At 41.6% G+C, this 16,177-nt stretch overlaps 1 protein-coding gene across 2 annotated transcripts in view; it reads right to left on the bottom strand.

Moving 5' to 3' along the window:
* Nucleotides 1-15,555, bottom strand: part of MBTPS2 (membrane bound transcription factor peptidase, site 2) — a 40,732-nt gene extending 25,177 nt beyond the window's left edge. For both annotated transcript variants that reach the window (XM_076356300.1, XM_076356309.1), the window contains exons 1-5: nucleotides 15,285-15,555; nucleotides 9,711-9,859; nucleotides 7,836-7,974; nucleotides 3,828-3,931; nucleotides 1,252-1,379 (exon numbers count right to left, since the gene is read on the bottom strand). In XM_076356300.1, coding sequence (XP_076212415.1) covers nucleotides 1,252-1,379; nucleotides 3,828-3,931; nucleotides 7,836-7,974; nucleotides 9,711-9,859; nucleotides 15,285-15,359 — 595 coding nt within the window. In that variant the 5' untranslated portion in view covers nucleotides 15,360-15,555. The remainder of the gene's footprint in view (nucleotides 1-1,251; nucleotides 1,380-3,827; nucleotides 3,932-7,835; nucleotides 7,975-9,710; nucleotides 9,860-15,284) is intronic.
* Between the last annotated feature and the right edge of the window lie 622 nt (nucleotides 15,556-16,177).

Genomic DNA, 16,177 nt, shown 5'->3' on the forward strand with positions numbered 1-16,177 from the left:
TCCGTATGTCTTCTCTTTCAGTTCTGTTCGCAGTAGCTGGAAATGGAAATTGACTAATTTGAGAAACAGGGCTTCATAAAAGTTATTCACTATTGCAGTGAATGATTTTGGTTCATTAGGGTATTTGGAATATAGATATATTTATTTACCTAACTTTCACCATCATTTACTTGATTTATGAAAGCTTGAAAATATGCTTTGCTAAAGGCTTCTGTATGCCCAGCCTAAAACCCTCTATATAATGTTTTAATTACAATATTCAAGAAACACTGTTAGTATCTAAACATTACAACAGGCTGGCTGCTATCCTACTGTTCCCTGCAATAGAAAGCCATCAGTATCAAGAACTAAACCAAGATGCTAACTTTTCTGTCTTTATTTCAGTAGTTTGGGAACCACCGTTGTCTCTAGAAATCAATAATACAAGTGGTTCAGGTAGCATAACACAGTCTCAGTCTAACTTTCCACAGCAACAGGGCTCTACTTCCCAGTAGCCAGAGACTTCAAAAAACATCAAATCAAACCCATTTGGAGGTTATTTGGAGCCATAAGCTGTGATTCTCTTTGGATGTTTGTGTTTTAGCCTTTATTTCCTCCTGATGGCAACATCAAAACACAGTGATCTGTGTCATAACATAACTCACATGTCACTGAAAATCACTCATGATACTATTGAAAAATCACATAATAGATTGCTCCTATTGCAAAAAATGGTAGTGAGTTGCTCAAGGGTGTTCACCTGTGACAGCAAGTCATGTTCTCATACCACCAGCCTTCTGGCTGATTATTCTCCAGCTTGTGTGCACCAAGGTTTTGCTACTTAGGCCATACAATATGCAAAAAAAAAAAGGAACTTCTGCACCTGAGCTGGTGCAAGAGCTTTTTCTAATGAGAGGAAGGTCAGAAACCACATTTTTTCCCCAACCACACAACTGGAATTTCTTATGCACAACTATTCAATTCAGATCTGGATATAGTAACATTTTTCGTGACAGGAAATTGGTACTCATTTAAGTGCCTAGAAACTGACGTGTCTCCTCCAGAAAACAGCACAACATGGACAGTAATGATCAAATGATTTTCTGAAATCACAATTTAGGTTCAGAACAGAAGGATCACCTTTAGGTAAAGAGAAACTTTTGTACTTCTTCATTTTAAACCTTCAATCCTCCACCAAGGATTCACAAATGATGCCTGTAGAGTAAGTAACTGTGCTAAGCAAAGGTTTAATAAAAAAGCACAAACTATTACCTGCACAAAATATCCTTAATTGCTGGACTGGAGATATCAGTTGCAAGTGGGTTGTGAAGAGGTCAACAAATGCTCCAGGATAGACAATGAAGATAAAAATCCCAAATCCATTAAATCGTACTTGTTCTCTTAAAAAGAAGAAAAGAAAAATGGTGTTACTGCAAACAAACAAATGAAAAACTGAGACATTCTACATAGCACACATATTTTTGACAATGAGAATAACTAAAATTGTAACTATAAAACTAACTTATTTTTCATAATACAAATAATTGAAAGATAATTAAACTAAAAGATGTTTTCTGCAGCAGTTGTCACTTTTAAGCAGCACACATTTGTGAGCCTGGTAAAAAATAAAGGGTAAGTTCAACTTTTTTTATGTCTCCTGGTAACAGTAAGACATAAAATACTTTTTAAAAAAACCACCTACTTTCAAGTTAACATATATTTTAACATTTGGGGGATTTTTTTCTTTTAAGTAAAAAAATGGCAGCCTGTAGGATGCAGTTTCAAATCTATGAAAAATTATCTGGAAGAAGCAATTGCCTTTCTTTTAAAAACCCACAGTTTTCTGGAATTCATAATTTCTCTGTCTCTCCTAAATGAAATTTAGAGTAAATTGTAAACTAACAAAAATGAGGGAAATGTCATCTGAAAAAATGAAAAGTCAAGAGGTTAAAAGGACAAATGCTATTCAAACATATTAGTAGCTGACACTGTCACACAGATTATATATATATATATTTCAGAGGTTTTACAATTGCTTTTAAATGGCACTTTTTGGAATAACTACGTAAAAGTTTTATGAAGCTGGAAATTTCCTAAGGGACTAATAGAGGCATGACAATCATGTTCCAAGACAACTACATTCCAATTATTATTCCAAGACAACCATGTTCCAAGAAAAACCAGGCACGGATCAGCTAATCCCATATCTTCACTGAGACAGTACACTGGGCATAGCATTTTATTTATTTACATTCATTTATTGTGCATACACAATAAAAGAAGACAAAGAATTATACAAAATTAATCAGAATGAAGTAATACATTAATTCCCTGGAGTTAACTCATCAGACCTACCCATGCCACTAATTAGTAATAGGTAGTCTAATGCCTACACGTGATTTCATGGCTTGGGTAGGAAGTACAGAGGGAAAAAGAAAAAGGCTTTTTTGGCACAAGCCTTGACTAAGCTAAGGCTCTAATATTTTAAGGTCTTGTAGTTCACAGCCAATACTATCTTGAACTGAGGTTGGCAAAAGTGTATTAGATTTCAGGGAGTCAAAGTGATTTGCCAGAATAATAAAATTTGCCCACAGCACAGGTATTTAGTAAAGCCTAAACCCTGAGAATTGACCCTAACAGCACTATAGACCCAACCTGTGCTAGGAGGAGGAAAAAAAAAGAAAAGTCAAGCAGAAAACAGCAGCAGAAACAGCAATGTACATTGGAGAAACTAATTCTTCCCCTGGAAATAGCTGGAAATCAATTTTTTGACAAAAACATAACCCAAACTTGAATATTCAGAGCCTTTGCTCCAGATCTTGAATGAAGTTATCACACCACTAAGGTATAAGAATTATTCATTCTAGTTAAAAAAAGCTCTATAGTTACTCCTGGCTTCTCTGCAATTAGCCAGCAGCATGTGAAGGCACTGTAAAAGAAAGGAAATTTTGTTGCTTCTTCCTGTGGTGGGATGAGCAAGAGCAAGAGCTTCATCCTCCACAGAAAAATCCATGTGAATATTAGGGGAAAAAAGCTGAAAGACAAACAGAGCATATGAAACACAGAGGGTCCCAAACCACGCCTTTAATTGAGAACTTTTGGGGCTATAAAAAAGGTAGTAATGGGTTAAGATGCAGTCATGACTCCCTACACTCAAGAAAATCAGAGAGACAACTTAGGGCTTCATGCTCATGGGACAGATACTGATGATGTCCAGGAGAGATGCGGAGGATACCCGAATATCAGTCCCAGTAGCCATCACTTAACTCTCTTATGCTAGAGTGTCTTTTAAAAGTAATGACTAACCATGTCAAATAACTTTTTTGTGAAGTAGTCATCTCAGTTAAGTGACATTAAAAATATCATCTTCAATCAAAATTAACACATCACTGAGATTAATAGGGGCAAATCACATTTGACTGAGTTACTGCTTGAGCCTGTTCGTATACTACTTCACAAGCTATGTTTAAACAAATCAATTTAAAATTATTTTAAAGTAGCATTGTGCAATAGTGCACGAGTCCTCTTCAAGTGCCACAGCTGCAGAAATGCAATTGCTGTAGGAAAAACAGGAACACTTAAAAGAAGTATTATTTTAAACCTGATGCAGCATGGTGTATTTGCAAAGCAGAAGTCCTTTCTCATGATCTGTAGAATAGACACTATATTAAAGCTCTATCCTTAACTGTACACCCTTCCAATCTTAAAATCTAAGGAAGCTATGAAATACAGAATAAACAGACTCTGTAGATAAACTGAAGAAGTGCTAACAACATTCACCTGTAAGTAAATGCTCTGGAATATTAGGCTTTGTTGGCACATAGTAAGAGAAAAGTAATTTGTATTACCGAATAGCTGCCACCCCATGGCCGACTTCATGTATCACACCACTGATAAGGATTGCAGAGAAGAAATAGGTCAGCTGGCTGACAGGCAAATTTACACCAGGCACCTGTTGATGTGGGCATGACAACAAAATAAAACACACGAGGAAACCAAGAGGTACAAAGACAAATCATTCTGCCCCTAAACTTGCTGCTCTCACTCAGCTTCTTCAGACCCGCAACAGAACAGGGGCCGTTCTCACACAGCACTATCAGTTTGTACCTCTTCTCCCAATTTATTCAATGTATTTTAAAATATATTCAATATATATTCTTTTGTTGAAGGTTAAAAAGCTCTCCAGGCGCAAAAGCCTTCTCCCTGCCCTATGTACTCCCCACAGCCCTGACTGAACGTGTTCTACTCTATATTAAGCTCAAGAAGTTTATAAAAATGTACACAGACTTCCACTCAAATGAGACAGGCTTGGCAACTGTGAGCATTAGTTTACAATTTCCTGCAGCCAGTCATGGAGAAGATCCACCCTTCCAAAAAAAAAAAAAAAAAAAAAGTATGGCACTTAAAACACTATCAGCCCTAAAAGTTCAAAAAATGAGCCTACAACTGGAACTGTCAGTCTCCCTTCTCTCCTCCCATCCAAATCACAAGACTATCCCAAATTTAAAAGGTCAAAAAAAGGGTAACTTTTGTCTATTGCTCAAGTTTTGGCAGTCTACCTATGGCAATTTAACCTTTTAAAAAAAAGCCCTTGAAATGAGTATACTATTTTAATTTATGTAAGACATAATATGCAGGCCCATCACATTCCTCCTGCTGCTGTGGATTCCCACCACTCCCCAGGTCCTTCATTGCACTAGTCATGAGACACCAACTCCTGGTAGATGGGCTTCAAAGCAGTCACGAGTCAGAGAATGAGGAACCATGCCCTCTTTCCTCCTGATGGACTTTCCTCCTGCTCGGTTCCCGTCCCCGCTCAGTGGCCATGCTGCCGTGGGATGATAAGGCCACTTCTGCTGCTTGCTCTGGAACAGTTCTCCTCTCTGCTCCACAGCTCTCCCCGCTCGAGGCAGAGCGCACTCTGGTACAGTCACTAACAGCTGATGTGAACACAACTCGAATTGCAATCCAGTGGCAGAAAAGAGATGCTATGGGCAAAAATTCCTGGCCTGTCTATAGGACTCTCTAAAAACTACCCTTGTGGGACACAAAAGGCTGCAGATCCAACTGAACAGATCCCATTTGATCCTACCTTCATTCAGTCCTGCATACTCCTCAATTATATGCATTCACCTACCCGTGCAGCAGAACTCTACAATAGGTTGGTGAGACAATCTAGCTAAAAGAAATCCTTCAAAAGACTGTTTTCATTAATGTTAAACCAAATCATTTCACAAATTCTGTCCGGATTGTGATCATGACCAAGATACTTATCTTAACTGGCACGACTATCGTACCTCACTGTATGAAGACAGCTGCTCTTCATTCGTTAAGCATCCATTGCTTGTATGACAGCTTCAGCTGGTGGCACTAATGCATCAGTTAACTGGCGTTGCCAGTGGCCCTCTACTCCAGGCACATGGGAGGACAGACAGCAATAGCAAGAGCTGCCGTCTTAATACCACCATAACTATAGCCTGTTAGAACACAGCACCGGATGCTTTCAGACTTCATGTCAAAGAAACTAGTTTAAGATTCACCTAAAAGGGAAGTTAACTCTCATGAAGCGTTCTGAAATCAATAGCAGTATTTTGTTAATAAGCATTGTCATTTTATATTTTATGGTCTTCTGGAAATGCCTTTAGTAAAAGAAGATCCTTTGCTAGTAACTGATCTGCCTCTTTCCCAGTTTTGTCAACAGGCAACCAACACAAGAGGGGGCAGCTAAAGAAAAACAGCCCAATTACCTACAGACAGCTATTTTAAATAAAGTACCTGACTGAACAAAAGAGGAAGGGTACAAAAATCTCAATCAATAAAACATAAGCAGAACTGTATCTCCTCCTTTTCATCGGCAAAGGCTGAAGGCTAAACAGATCTATACCACAGGCTGAAGTTGAGTTAAAAAACAAAAAGTTGTTTTTCTTTAAAAATTAACTCGCTCTCCACCTGGCAGTCAAACACAGATAACTAATTTAAATGAGGAGAAGGTCCTCCTGACTTGTTCTTCACCTCTTTGCAGCCACACATGGGTCACTTTTTTGTGTCAACTTATGCTAGCACATTCCCCTCAAAAATAATACTGAAACTCTTTAAAGGCAGAATTATACAACTGTGACCATTCAGAAATGAAGGAATGAGGTAGGAAAGAAAGAGAACTACAAGTCAACTTAGGAGAAGTAACCTTATCCCCATACATGACATTAGATTATCCCTATACACTACATCTTTTTCAATGCCAGTCTGTCCCTGGTTTGAACGTATTGTCAGTAGGCAGTCACTGAGGAATCAATTCCACATTGAAATGGTGAACATTACCCTAGATTTCTGCTTTCATAGGTCCAATTCACACCAGATTAATTCCAAAGGCTCATCTTTACTTTGGTTGCCTCTATGTTATTTTCTCAAAAGAGCAATGACCACTTTACTCTAGTGTCACAAAAGTGGATAGATCCATAACATGATCTCAGAAAATGAAGATGTAAGGGAGGCTTTTCTTACTCCAGAATGTAACAGACGTACATGCTTAGGATAGACCCTGTTGGCATGTAAATTAAAAATTTTCTGTCTCATGTTCAACCTGTGCTCTACTGGATGCACAGACTGCCCACTCCTGTCTGCTTCTGGAGATAATTCAGGAGCAGGCTGTGGACCGGGTGACTGCAGTGGCAGTACCAGCAGTTCTCTCCCAGGTCTCGTTGCCTGCTTTTGCCAACACACACTGCCTTTGCTATATTCACCCTGCATGTGTGAAACAGACCCAAACCAACCCAAAGGCACTGAGTTTATAGCACATGCTATATATATATATAATGATCAGGCTTCCTGCGCTCATGCAATTTTTTAAGTCTAACTGCACGCAGTCAGTTTAGCACTTACAGGAAGGCCCATCGTGGCAGCACGCAATTCCCAACTTCTGTTCGCTAGACTAGCTGAGTACTTAAATACAGTAAAATGGTTGGGCACCCCTGCTCTAAGCCACGCAGCAGAAGGCAGAGCAATCTCATAGGACTTTCCGCATTTCTGGAAAATGAGCATCGTACATTCTGGCCACATAGCACTCTTGGGGAAATAAGGGTAGTTAGGAGTCCTTCCAGGTTAAAACTGTTGTAAGGGCAATGTCAGTTCTTCCATTACTGCCTTGCGTAGAGATAAAAAAAAGACAGTATTTGCAATCTCTCCCATTCTGTGAAATACATCCCTTTCAAAAACCATACAATATATTGTCTAGCATCAGAAATCCATAAAACAATTAAATATATTGTTATTAGGCCTTTGACTAGATACTGCCAGAAACAGCACTTTCAATTTCACACTGTAAATTAGGGCATAAGTCCTTGAACAATCAAAAAATATGCCATCTCCTCAATAATGAATCTTTGCTTCCACTATCACCCAAAGCTCTTTACACTTCTTTCCTTTTCCACTCATGTTTTGTATTGTAATAAATGAAACAGAACTCCTCTCTTCTTGTGGATTATGGATGTGCCCTGAAGACTTTAAGGCCACCAGTGCCTCTACATTGCACAGATCAGAGGAGGCAAATTCTTAGCTCTGTTTTATATTCTTGGTACTATGATAATTTAGGGCTTTTCAAAATTGCTAGCCAATTCTCACTCCTGAGAATTTTTAATATAAACTCTTCCACATGTTTGCTTTCATTTGTCTTCCCCTCTTTCACTACCTCCACTGCCCATTTTTAAGGCTGATAACAAACCAGCAAATTTTTATGCAGATGAGTATCAGGAGTTAGGTTATTCTTGCATGGGAGGATTTAAGCATCACATACCCCATTAAGAAGCTGGTTAAGGTCAGTTCACAACTCTCAAATAAAGACCTGAGGAGAGAACACTTACCACAACTTGCAGCATACGATCATTCTGGGCTTTTGGTGCCTCGGTGAGCATCTGTGTCAGTGTTTGCATCAGCGTCTTTCCGAGAAGAATAACAGAGCCAAACATGGCAACTATACCAAACACCATTCCTATGCTGAACCTACAAAGAGAAGCAAATAGTTTAGCAATGCATAGCCGCAAGAAGATAGGGTATATTCTCCGCGTATGTAACTGCTTGAGCGCAATTTATCCCACCAAACTCATAGGGCAAAACTTATCTGATGCTACCACCATTTGTGTATCAACAACCCAATACAGAAATATTAGTTAAAGGACACTAATAACAATCATAACATATTGTAATAACATTGATTAATAACATACAATATTTTCCTTGTTTAATTAATGTTTTCCATCCAAACCACATCCTGATTAATTTTCAAATATTTTTATGTTGTTCTTCCACATTCTAAATTTTATTCAGTTACCCAATACATGTAACTTGCTATTAGCTATGAATATATAAACATAACTAACAATATATAATTAACCATGTTGCATCACACCATGACATATTTAGAGGCCTGGATCAAATGATAGGGTAGCATACATGTTTATTTATATAAGCTTTTTCAATAAACTTTGCGTCTTCCCCACAAACAATAAAAAGTGCTAAAGAACAATAAATGAGACTCAACCTTTTTTAAAGAAGAACTAAATGGTACAACTGCAAGACCAGATTAAAATCAATCATTTAAAACACATTGTTCTTCTCACCACTTTATTTTTCATTAACATCAATGTTGAAAAGAATTTCAATTTACGTCAGTCCACCTAGTGGTGAATTTTTATTCAGCATTATTATTATTATTTTACACTGTCCAATAGTTGAAGGACGTGATAAAGTTTATTTTCTAGCTAAAACACTTCAATTCACTACCAGTCCTTCTTCCTCTCACAATAGCATAATTTGTATCTTGCCATCCTTAGCGAAGCTCACTGGGAATTAGCAAATTTATTTCAAGCAACATGTACTTGTAATGTTAATTAAAGAGACTGGTGGAAACATTATACTGTAATAAACTATACACATTAAAAAATTGTGATTGATATAGAACTATTTCAAACTGAAATAGTAAAATCATTACATACGAGAGAAACCAATATGAAGCAGACCTCTCTTTCATTACTATCTCACTGAGGGTAGCAATACAGGAAATGAAAAGAAATTCAAACCTTACTCATTTTATATTTTCAGAGCAGATATAAAGTAATGCTAGGAAGGAAACTGAGCAATAATTTTCTAAACGAGTCCAGGAGCACCCATACTAACCACCCTGCTTATTTCCCAGCATTCCCAGCAGTCCATGCAATCTTAGCAGGGAAAGATGCCAGCAGATAAAAGACAGAAGGTGAGCAATGTGCTTCTGAGCGGGTATAGTTGCTGAACATCTGGGCAATGATTGACAACAGGGACACAACTGACTCTGAATACTTTTTAAACTCTAGTGATCAGGGGAGAGCTCGGTGTACAGTGATGGACAGATCTAGGATATGAGAAGCTGCTTTCAGACCTGCTTCTGTATGCAGTATTGCATGTAATAGCTGTACTCTTAAGAACTATGTATAGTTCAAATCATAGGTAAAAATAGTTTACAGATTTCTAGTTTTATAGCATCTCAATATGCAACCTGTATTACAGCTACGTATTTTTTAGCAGAGGAGAAAGACTTATACTGGCACAGTACAACTATGGCAACCACACTAGTTTGGTTTTATCATCAGCCTAGTGAAATAACCATGTCGATCCATTACACTTTTGAGGCTGAAAGGCACAGATGTGGTTAAGTTGTTGACTCTGTATTTGACAGAAGAAAAAAAATCCTGAATTTATACCATAAGTACAGAAATCTGGGTCTCCATCTCCCCCAGTTGTAGAACTGGCGGTTGAAGAGAGCTGTTTGCCATCGCATGTGAAAAGGAGAGACGCTCAAGCCGTACGTCAGCAGCCAGTCTTCATAAGATGCCTTCAGAGAGTTGGATGACTGCGAAACAATGGAAAATTAGTTTAACCAAAAACTTCTAGGAAGATTTTGCATTATGTGACCAAGCAGTAAATGTGATCTGTTGTCGTGGTTTAACCTCAGTCGGCAACTGAGCACCACACAGCCGCTTGCTCACTCCCCACCCGGTGTCCTGCATATTATTTATATTTTAACATACAGGTCGGTGTGACATGTAATATGAAAAAGTTAGGCCACTGTTTTGATGTAAATCGCAACAGTTCTAGGATTGCAAAAGAGATTGGGTATCCAGTGTTATTTGACAAACAAGATCTTATATCATCTTTCCTAGTGTTAAATCACTTTCAGTAGTTTTTAAGTTTCAGTTTGGTTAGAAGGCTAAAGACTGAACTGTTTATGGTGTTTTTTCAATGTGCAACTATATTCTAGCAAACATTTTTAAAACTACAATAAACAAAAACGCTTCTTTTGGCTTCAGCTGAAAAAACTGTTTCTAACGTTGATGAGATATGGATCAGTACTGTGGATATCCTTTAGTAAGGGTAAAAATGAGGCCTACTTTTCAAACACAGAGACTATGCCTAAAGAGACTCTGAAATATTTGATCCTACTAAAAAAGAGCGAGAAGGAATTTAAAATTATCAACCCGTATTGCAACAGCGATTTCACTATAATTTCTCAGCATTTCAAAATACTACTAGAATGCCTTCCTAGACTTCTCTTTACGAGGAATGTGACCTATAAACTATATGATTAATACTTATCTGCAGTATTATCTGATATTATAGACCAATAGACATAGTTTTGCAGTTGCTACTTTATATTATATGGCACTTGTCTTCTCAATAGGCTTTACTCAGCCTGCTTCACGGAAGCTAGTATCAGAAGCTCAACCGAAGGAACGCTTTCCTTGGAGGTGAAAGAGGAACTCATAGCTCAGGAAAAGCGCACCAGAGCTTGAAGCCTTCTGACTTCAAGCACTTCCCAAGGCAGGAGTGTCTCTGACATAATCCAGACAAGCCTTCGGAGCTGTCTGACCTGGAGCATTGTTCCCAAGTTTCCCTATGAGCAGCAGCACCTACTGAAGACATTGGGAATGCGTAGTTCACAACAGGCTCCCCTCTCCCCCGGCAAGAGGAACTTCACAAGTTTCTGGCTGTCGTCCATGGTTCTTTAAACAAATTTAGAACCTGACAAGTTCCTTGCATTCCTCCTGTCCTGCCGCGGTGGTGGTGGGGAGTGAGGATCTCATCTTGCACAACTATATTCATAGCTTTTCTCATTTTGTTGAATTAATTAAAATTTGAACAGTAAAAATGTATTTCAAGTAACAATTTTCCTAGGACGCAAGACCCATTTACTCAGGTCATTATTCATTTATCACCTATTACACCATTTATCCTTTCTGCCTATATAGTCCTGTGTCATTTCCTTCTTCACCCTACTGATTTCAGTCACATTTTTGTTCAGTCAGCTGAGGGCACCGACAGAAATTTTCATCGTAATGTATTCCCCAATCGACACTAGTCACTCCCTGTGACCCCACTAAATTTCGTGTCCACAACCAGATCAGCATTTGCTAACCCAGCATTTGCTAATTTTAACAGAAGAGATCACAAAGATGATTACACTTTTACAAATAATAATACATAAGCCAAAGAAACAAAGTCCTCCTCGCATAATCTACCAGATAATTAAGAACAAAAATACATATGACATTAAGTACCTCTGACATGAGAAACTGTCTTTTGGGATTTAAGTAAACACATCCTGTTCATTCACACAGAGTCCAACAAAACCCCAACCAACCACTTATTATTATAATAAAGCTAATTGGATATATTGATTTGGCCCTTTAAAAATGTGTTCCTTTTATCACATGCAAACCCCACTTTTCCCCTAGAAATGCCACAAATTCATCCCTTCAAATTAATTCAAACACATCACAGCCCCACTGTACTAGCAAGGCATAAATAGATACGAAGTCTTCCATGAGAAATTTGGGATTACTGACCACACATTTGCCAAACAGGGAAAAAAAAATAAAAGGTACCAAAATTCATTTTCCTTTGCAAAATATATTAAAAAGCTCTGTGCAAACTTTTGCTTCTTCTGTCCTGAGCCCAGCAGGATCACCACATTACCACGTGCACCCTATGTTGGTATCCTATGTTTCAAACTTCCTTCACACAGGCCTTGGCTCTGCTTATTTAAGTTGAGTACTAAGTGATCTTTGCTATATTAATTTTACTATAAAAGCAATACCTTTTTTATTTACGCAAGCCTTCAAAATAGTGAACGTCTGCTAAATACTCCAGGAGCTCCATAAATATCTGCCAGCAAGCAGGAGTCCTTAACATTCTTCTTTGCTGACAAAATCTGTTCAAGAGCTCTGAACCATTTCAGCTTCCTGACCTGAAAAGCTGAAGGCTAGCCTTGACCGAATGCGTCTAATGCATCCTTTATTTCTCATAGCATACGGAGGGACAACCTTCTACCCTTTGCTCATTCCTGATCCTTCAGGCAGAATGAAAAGGGATGATTTAGGATGCTGGGGAGCAGGAATTTAGGGGTCTGCCTGAGTGATTCCCTTTTGTAGGATCCAAGCTTCAACGGAAACTTTCGTGCCAGTGGTTCAATGAAGAGCAACAAGAGGGACTTAAAATTCCAAGTCCCAGCTTGATTCGGCATATTTTTAGTTTGCTAACACAAATGTATCTTGTAATGTAACTCTAGCAATATTATAAAATGTGAATTTATTTGTGCAAAAATGCATTTATACACACAGTTATGCCTTCTATATTGTAGACTTTCTAAGAGTCAGACTGCCTAACAAAATGTTTGAAATCTGAACAAAACCAGTAAGGGAACAAACTGAGCAAGAGACATTGCACATTGAACAAGTTTACAGAATAAACATCAACTGCGAGTTACAGCACACATCCTTCTCTTGCCAAAAATATCAACAGGATTACGCATGGAAAAGTACTCCTGTATTATTTTTCACTCGCGCTCTGTACGTCCTTTTGGTGTAATTAAATTGTAAGTGATGTGAGGCTTAAGCAGGGACTGTCTTTTGCTACGGTTGCTAGCAGCCTCGGGTTATGAATGTGGTGGGAGATTTACAGTACCAGCAATAAACCAAGCAACCCTGAGTTTCCTAATTATATAAATCTGGTTATTTAATTCAAATTCTACTTCGGCTGTGGTGCTCACAGTGGAACTTAATTCACTGAGATGTACACACATGAGATCTACCAGTAAGTTCACTAAAACCCAACAGCTCCCATATACTTCCTTACGATTAATAACCTTTGTCAACTTTTAGTTAAAAGATCAAAGTTAAGTTTTAACTCCCCGACTCGCTTGCTATAGCGTTCCAGGCATTCCCCCTTCTTTTTCAATATAAATCGGGCACTCAGTTGGCTCCTAACAATGTGTTGGGTTTTTTTCTCCCTTGCCGCATGCTAAGCTCTACCAGAGGTTGTAACACAAAAAGCAGTGGCTATTCTTACTTACAAAAGAGAATGATTTTAAGGTCTAATGCTGAAAGAGTTCTTCCGAATCTCAGAGGTACGAATGGGTCTCAGCATCGTGGCACAAGAGGTCCTCTACCTGAACTCAGCTCTGGCTTCACACTCTAACATTCTTCATCAGACACAAAGTTACTGCCAAAAGAAAACCAGTCTGTCGGCCGACCTTTCTGGTGGGTTTTGGTGTGTCTCGCTACAGTCAGGAGCACGTTTTTCTGGTATCTGGCCAATCTTCTAATGTGTTTCAAAACAATGCCATGTTTGTTTCTGTCGTGGTTTAACCTCAGCCTAATATAGACTTGATGTAATAAAATTTGAAAAATCTTCAGATATATTACTGTACTTTTTATTGTCATTATGTACAGACTAATATTTGGCAGTTAATAGCTCTCATCATTTACTGAGCTACATTTGCGCTCCAACAATTAGCAGCAGGGGGAGCCACTTATTTTTCCAAGTTTTCTCATCACCTAAAATTTCTTATATTTCTTCCTGCATTTTACAGGAGTGACAAAATGAACTTTTTTTACTTTGAAATCGCTAGGCCCTATCTGCACTTGGCAGAAACAGATGCAGCTCCCGGACTGTAACGTTAACATAAAAAAAGAAGGAGAATTACAGATCAAACATTTCATTTTTCCTCATATTTAGCCAGCATACATCGTATTTTGCATACATACTTCGCCATTTCAATCATCTCTTAGAAATCATACCTCTCGAGCTTTAAAAAAAAACCAATCCACTTAGTGAAACTTGTGCAATGCAGACTTGCATCCCTAGATATAATGGCAATGACGTCTTCTTGCTGTATTTTCTTTTCAAACCTTCCCCTCTCCATCAGGAGGAAAAAGATGAGTCTTACAATGCTCTCCAAAGATTACAGTTTATTTCTTTAAAAAGTATTTGTATCGAGCTCTGTCTCAACTTATTTTTTTTCAGTAAAACTAAGGACATTCAAAAGAAAAAAAATGCGCATTCGTTATGTTTTTACATACAGTAATCTTAGAAAAATCATCATTATAAAACACATACTCTACACATAAATTAAGGTTGGGGCTTTTTTAAAAGGTAGTAATACTTTAAACTCCAGAAAGCACACTGAAGTGCCACAGAACTGTTCAAGCCGTAGACTAAAAGCTGGCTTCCCTACAGCTCCACAGCTTTGGTCCTTTAATACAGACCCGCCATCTCTGCAGCCGGCTGGGAGGCGTTTTCAACCCCAGCCATGGGCGGAAGCAAAGCGCCACCTCCCTGGCCGCCGCCGCTAAGGCTTCTTGCAGGGCTGAAGGGCCCCGTTTTTAGGACGCGCAGGCTTGCCCTCGGGGAAGGGATCGCCTCCGCAGCCTGAGGGGGGACAGCAAGGCGCGGGGGGCAGGCACGACCCCCCCCGTCAACCGCACCCTCCCCGGAGCTGCGGAGCGGGGAGCAGCCCGGCGCCCGCCCCGAGCTCAGTGGGGCGGGCAGGGAAGGCCCGCGGCCAGCTCCCACGCTCCGAGCCCGACCGGCCCCGGCCGCGGCCGGCAAAGCCCGGAGCCCGGCACCGCGACGGTGGGGGGTGGGGGCGGCGGCGAACGGCCGCACCGCCACGCGCCCTCACCGGCCCGAGCCTCGCGCCGGCCGTTAAATCTGAATGCAGAGAGGCCGGGGGCCGCCGGCCCGGGCAGGGGAGCGGCGCCTCCGTCTGCCTGTGAGGGGGGAGAAAGGGGGGTCGCGGCCAGCTCTGGTGTTTCGGAGGGTGGGCGAGGCGGGGAGGCCTCTCCCCGGTGGCGCCTCCAGGCCCCGCCCGGGGGGGGATGGGGCTGCCGGCGCCCTCCTCCCGGCCCCGGCGGGGTGCGAGGGGTGAAGCGGCGCTCCTGCCACGGCGTGCGCGGGGCCAAAGGCTCCCCGTTCGGCTCTGCGTCCGCAGCCCTCACCTTGAGCAGCGTATCCGCCAGGTAGATGGCGCACCAGCCCCCCAGCACGCACACCACCACCGGGATCGGGATCATCGTTGCAGCCGAGGCGGCGGCGGCGGCGGCGGTTCATGCGGAGGAGCCCCAGGAACTAAACCTGCCCCGGAACCTTTCTCCATCAGCTATACTGCCCGGTCGGACGCTTCCGGGCACCGCGTCGAGCGAGGGCCGGTGCCGGAGTGACGTCACAGCCTAGCGCTCAGGGGAACGGGGGTCGTTACCACGCCGCCCGGTGCGCGTGCGCAGTGAGCCGACCGCCCCTGCCGCCACCGCGAGACCCGGGGCGGACTGCGCCTGCGCGGCGGGCTGGAGGGGGCGGGGAGGAACGCATCGCCCCGCCCCGCCCCGCCCCGCCCCGCTCGGTCCGGCCGCTGGGGTCCGTCCCGGGGGCCAAGGCCGCCGGCTGCGGCCCGGATCGGTGCCGCCTCCTTTTGGTAAATGTACTTCAGCTATTTATGCGTCCGTACGTCGTGAAGAGGTGTAACGACGCACACGCGTGGTCTTTTTATGTCACTTGTTGAATGACGGCGGCGGTCGCGGGCGAGCCCCTCCCCCCCCCCCCCCCCCCCCCCCCCGCGCCGGCGGGAGGAGGCCGCCAGCCGCTGAGGGAGGACCTCACCAGCCGCTCCCGGTTAGGCCCCGGCAGTGCCCGTGGCGCTGCGGGTGGAAGGGCCGGAGCCCTCTGGAGAGGCCGTGCCGCAGGTGGCCAGGAAAGCGTGCTGGAGAGTAAAACTCATTTGCGGTGGTGGGATCAAAGCGGGTTGTGGAAGCACTTGGGTGACGAGGGAGTAATAGGGTTCCCTTTAACTGCTAACATGCTTCCAGAAATTTAACATTGGCTTCGCGACACAACG

The sequence above is a fragment of the Aptenodytes patagonicus genome, chromosome 1 (assembly GCF_965638725.1).
Source record: "Aptenodytes patagonicus chromosome 1, bAptPat1.pri.cur, whole genome shotgun sequence".
Classification (NCBI taxonomy): domain Eukaryota; kingdom Metazoa; phylum Chordata; class Aves; order Sphenisciformes; family Spheniscidae; genus Aptenodytes; species Aptenodytes patagonicus.